General features: G+C 39.5%; 1 gene segment (V, D, J or C); it reads right to left on the bottom strand.

Annotated features, from left to right (window-relative positions):
* Positions 1 to 4,067: 4,067 nt before the first annotated feature.
* Positions 4,068 to 4,963, bottom strand: LOC124235052 (T cell receptor alpha variable 26-2-like). The segment is given in 2 exon segments: positions 4,068 to 4,450; positions 4,924 to 4,963. Coding segments are annotated over 2 exon segments (423 nt in total).
* Positions 4,964 to 6,000: the final 1,037 nt, after the last annotated feature.

Raw genomic sequence — 6,000 nt, forward strand, 5'->3', positions numbered from 1 at the left:
GAGTAATAAGAACAGCTGTGAATAGACCTTTGGTAATAAACTGGTGAAGTTCAGGGAGAGAGGAAGCAGTCTATAGTCTGATGCTCAGGTCTCCATCTTTTAGTGATCCTGTGCCTCTGGACTGTGAATTTCACAAATATTTTTGTTTATTTATTTTCTCATCCCTCAGGCAGAAGAGGATTGCTAGAGTGGGCTGGGGTGGGTTATTCCCCTTCCACTGGTCAGTTAGACTCTGATATCTCAGCAGGTTAGGCTGTAGTTAACTACTTTCCCCTAAGGCCAGACCTTGTTAAGGAGAACAAAGTGCTCTTGCCTATTTTAAAATGATTCCTTTTCCCCTTCTTGCACTGGAAGCAACAGGGGATTTTTCTCTGAAATTTACTTTGGGAAGCAGGTCGATTCCTGGAGGGGTATTTCAGAAAAGTGTGATGACTCCCCATTAATGGGTCCCCTGGAGATTTTAACTCTCAAACTTGTGTGCACTGAACCTCCAGCCATTCATCAACTGCAGTTCAGGTTTTCCTGCCTGGCGTTGGTTCCTTCAGTGGTTTCTGCCTGTGACTCTGCTGCAGGGACAGCGACCCTGCATCTGCCCGTCTGTCTTTCCAGTCTTGGGCTCAGTGGTTTGCCCCGTGTCCTCCCTTCTCTTTTTTATGGATGCAAGAAGAGCTGTGAGTTTTCAGTCTGTTCAGCTTTTTACCTGTTGCCAGGATGGAGTGATGACTTCTGAGCTCCTTACAAGCGGAACCTGAAACTGGAAGTCTCTGCATCTTAATTTATCAGTGATCTCTGTCAGATTAATGCTAACTTAATTTCTATAAAATACAGATATTTTGCTCTAATAAGCTTTATTTCTTCTCTCCTCCTTTGGGTTATTACTGTCATACATATTATGTCCATATAAGGTGTAAATCCAATGATAGTGTGTTATAATTTTTACTTTATATAATTTATGTCTTTTTTAAAAGAATGAAGAGGAGAAAGGGAGAAAATGCATTTATAGACTCTTTTCTATTAATCCAAATATTTGCTATTTCCAGTGCTCCCCCAGTGGATCTGAGTTACTGTCTGGTGTCATTTCTTTTCTCCAAAGTGGCTCCATTCCCATCCCCCTTCTTTGTTCTTTTATTATTATATATGTCATAACTTTATTGACTACAAGCCTGATAATGCAATTTGAAATTTATGGTTTTATTGCAATTTTCTTTTAAATCAATTAAGAAAATAAAATAAAATATATGTGTCTATTTCCTTTTCTATTTAATTATATAATTTCCTTCACATGGACTCTATTTCTTTATATGCATTCAGATTACTATCTGATATCATTTCCTTTCATCCTGAGGAACTTCCTTTAAGTATTATTTGTGAGGCAGATCTTCTAGCAATCTATTTTGTCAATTTGAATGTATATGGAAGTGACTTTGTTATGCCTTCTGAGGGGAATGTTTTCCTTAGCAGCTTCTAGCGTAGGCAAAGGATTAATGGGGACAGAATAGATGTGTCCCTGATTGTGAAGAACATCACAGGCACTGAGATGTAGACGGGCACCACAGCTGAGTGATGGGGAGCAAGAGGGTCCAGTCCTAATTTTCACTTACTTGGAAAGAATTTGAACCGTGTATGAGTTTGCTAGGGCTCCTGGAGGAAAGTACCACAAACTGGGTAGTTTAAAAATCAGAAATAAGTTGTCTCACAGTCCTGGAGACTAGAAGTCCAAAACAAAGTGTCAGAGGCATTATTTCCCTCTGAGGGCTGTGAGGGAGGAATGTGTTCCAGGCCTCTCTCCTGGCCTTGGAGATGCATTACTCTGACCTCTGCCTTCATGTTCACCTGCTATGAACAAATTTCCCCCTCTTATAAGGATACAAATCATATCGGATTAGGGTCCACCCTAAAGACCTGATTTTAACTTGTTTCCTTCTGTAAAGACCCTATCTTCACATAAGGTCACGTTCTGAAGTTCTAGGGGTTACTTCTGCAACATATAAATTTGTGCATATGTGTGACCGGGGGACACAATTCAACCCATAACAAACAGCATGTGTTTTTCTTTTAAATAGAGTCTGTTACTATTTGCTTTTTCAATTCAACTTTTACAGCATTCCTCCTACAGTACAGGTGAAATGCAGAACTGTGGAGCCTATCATTTTGATCAAGAGTCTTGTCTCCCCTCGTCAATGTCTAAACCCCAGCAGAGCTCCCAAGTCCCTCCCTCAAGCTGACTAAATGAATGTCCTTGACTGGAAGAAAATGCGGGAATTTAGATTTGTCAACTTGTAAAGAGGAAAGTCTTCCTTAGCCGGCTTAGACTAGACAATATAAAAATAAAAATATCCCTGATTACAGTTGAATAAATGAATTTCAAAGATACAATATATTTGGAGGAAGTATATCCAATATATAATAGATAAAATTATATTCATATTATTAAAAGAATTTTTACCAATAAATGAGAAACAGACAATCTGTTAAAGTGCCAACACACAGAGCAAGTTGTTCAACTGCCCTAAGAATCAGGAACACGCAAATGAAAACACCAATAAAATACTTTCAAGTTATCTACAAGCTAAAAGAGATAAGAGTGTTAACCAAGATGCAGGAAAATAGGTTTCCCATACCATGTTGGTGGCAGTGTAGATTTTTAGAACTGTTTTGTAAGGCAATTTTTCAATATCAATAAAAGTATACGGAGCAGGGCCAGTGGCGCAGCGGTTAAGTGCACACGTTCTGCTTTGGCGGCCTGGGGCTCGCAGGTTCAGATCCCGGGTGCGGACATGGCACTGCTTGGCAAGCCATGCTGTGGTAGACGTCCCACATATAAAGCAGAGGAAGATGGGCAAGGACGTTACCTCAGGGTCAGTCTTCCTCAGCAAAGAGGAGGATTGGTAGCAGATGTTAGCTCAGGGCTAATCTTCCTCAAAATAAATAAATAAATAAATAAAAATATAAATTAGGCATGTCCTTTGACACAGCAATTTCACTTCTATAAATCATGAGAAATATATACATATTTATTTTAAAAGATACAAATTTATATATGTTTTATGTATAAATATAAACATATATACATATATATGTATATATATGTCAATTTATGATTCTGGTTATGATTGCTAACAGAAGTAAAAAATTTAAATATTAATAGATGAGCAAGTTAATTAAATTATTATACAGGCATACCATAAAGCTCACATGTGTGTGCGTGTGGGTGTGTATGAGTGCATCTCAAAAAATCATTTTTAAATAAAAAAGTAAAAACAAGTTGCAGAAAATGCACATGATATGATCTAATTTATGTAAAAAAATTGGGTAGATCTTTCCTGAGTATCTATGTAAATGAAAAGGAGCAGGATTCGCAGGACATACTCCAAACGGTGAAAATGGGTTACTATAGGAATTGAAGAGGAGGTGGAATGGAGGTGGGGACAGTCAATTTTGTGCTTTCAGGTTTTACTCTACATATTTATGTAATATCTCAAGTCTTTTACATGAGAAAGGATGTGTGTATTTTTTGTGTAATAATAAAAATGTCAACATAAACTTAAAAAAATGAAATTAACATACACACATCTGTCCCTTTTTTACTCCTTCCCTCAAATCTTCTATATCCCAAGTGTATCTGCTACAGACAAGCAACAAAGAAAATTTAAAATTTTTCTAAAGGGCAAATGAATCAGTTTCTAAAATTCGTTTCAATTTTTGAGAGGTTGGAAGGACTAACATGATGTAATATCAAGAGCCTGGACGCTTCCCTGGGTCCAAAGGAAGAAAATCTTTGGGACAACCCAATGGTTGTTCTCACCTTTTTTAGTGAGACCTACAAAGAAAGCAACACTGGATTAAAACAAAGAGCCATGGAAAATTCTCATTTCCTTTCTCCTTTATCGCAGGATTTCAACTGTGATTCTTAATTTCCTCACAAGCTTCTCAGTCTCTCCAATAATGTAAACTCTTCTTCCTCATCCTCTTTGTTCCTTTCATTCCTCCTTGATTTCCTCACTATCTTCTCCTTATTCCTTTTCTTAGTTTCCACCCTTACGTTTCTTCTTCTCTTGGGCTTCTGCTCATTCCAGTGCAGTGGCCTCTTGATGGCTGCTGCTGCTTCCCTTCCTCCACCAGGGAGATCTTGCACAGGTGCGGCCCCATCTGTCCCAATGTGCCTCTCTCAGCATGCAGTAGTACACAGCAGTGTCTCTCAGGGTGACCTGGGGCAGGATCAAGGTACTGGACTTCCTGTCTGTTGCGATGATCAAAGAGGCCATTCCATTGGTCTCAGTGCTTTTTAGACCATGAATCACATACTCTGGGCCCTGGTAGGGAATCTGTCGATACCAATATATGTACTCACTTCCACTGATTGTGGAATGGTTACAGGGCAGGTGCACAGGTTCCTTTTCAGTACTCTCCATTGCATTTGGCTGGATGGTCTTGGCATCACCGACAATACCTGAGGGATTGAGAAACACTAGATTAGCTCTGGATTGTCAAATCTGGGTGCATCTAATTTCAGGTTCACAAGGACTCCCAGAACTCCTCTCTCAAGTCATACCCCATACTTGAGTGTTTTCATGTTTGTTGCACAGGACAAGAAAAATATTACTGATATTTATTCTTGAGCTATCCAGAGCCACAAGGCCAAAGATAAATTGCTGTCTTCCGTGATCCTTGGGCTCAATGAACACAAAACTCCTTACAGCCCAAAAGCTGTGAGACTCGGTGACTTCTTTGAGTAGTTGATACCATCAGCCTCTCACAATGATGATCAGACTCTCTAGAGAAACACATAGACACATAGAAACATGGAGATGCAAATTCTTTCCAGTAGTTTGGCAAAGTACAGCGGGAGAAGGTGAAGCAGCAGATATCTGTCCTTTGTCTTTAGCCACAAAGATCATCCTTTCTTAAACCCAAATCACTTACCGAAAGTTAGGAGAATAGTTATTCCTGTCACTGATCTCATAATTCAAGTCCAATCTTGGGTTCAAAGCCTCAGAGCTCAGAATCTGATCTGATCCTCGGTTGGGGGAGGTCCCAAGCAACAACACAGTAGCCACTAGCAGAGCCCCACACCAGGTAACTTTCAGTTTGGGAGTTCTCTAGTCAAACATCACCTAAAGACAAAGCAGTCTCTTGGTTGGGTCTACTCCCACCCCCGGGATTAAACATAAACTTAAAAAGAGGGTAAGGATATTTTCCCAATGTCTAGCCCCAATTCAGAAGGTTTACGCTGAGATCATTTTCAAGGCTCAAACTCAAATAGTCTATGTCTGAAAGAGTGTGAATGAGTCAAATCATCCACGAGGCGATTACACATTCCTCATTTGCAGTACAAGGCAAAACCCAACACTAAGTGGTGTTTTGGTGCTACACAGAGTTGATATTAAATGTCCTTTAATTCAGGAAAACTTTTGGAGCCCAGGCTTCTAAATGGAAGAAGAGAACTCCTATCCATATTCCCAGCCAGGGCAAGTAAGTCTCAGGAACAGTAACATATAATTTAACTTAGAAACTATCTTCTTTTATTTTTTTTAAAGATTGGAAAAGGAGCTAACAGCTGTCACCAATCTCCTTCTCTTTTTTTTCCTGCTTTTTCTCCCCAAATCCCGCCAGTACATAGTTATATATTTTAGTTGTGGGTCCTTATAGTTGTGGCATGTGGGACGCCGCCTCAGCATGGCCTAATGAGCTATGCCATGTCCACACCCAGGATCCAAACCTGCGAAACCCTGGGCCGCCAAAACTAAGTGCACGAACTTAACCACTCGGCCACGGGGTTGGCCCTAGAAACTATCTTCTGATAAAAAAAAAAAAAAAACGATCATAACCTAAGCTAAAAATCCAATGACGCTGTGGAAGAAAATATTTGCAACACATATGACAAAAATAGCTTCATAGTTGTATAATATTGCTGTGCTTAGTATGATGGAAAAAGATAAAATTAAAACCCCATCTAAAAGCCAAGTCACCTCGTATTCAGGTCTCCCACATTGACTCCTG

This window comes from Equus quagga, chromosome 2 (assembly GCF_021613505.1).
Source record: "Equus quagga isolate Etosha38 chromosome 2, UCLA_HA_Equagga_1.0, whole genome shotgun sequence".
Taxonomy (NCBI): domain Eukaryota; kingdom Metazoa; phylum Chordata; class Mammalia; order Perissodactyla; family Equidae; genus Equus; species Equus quagga.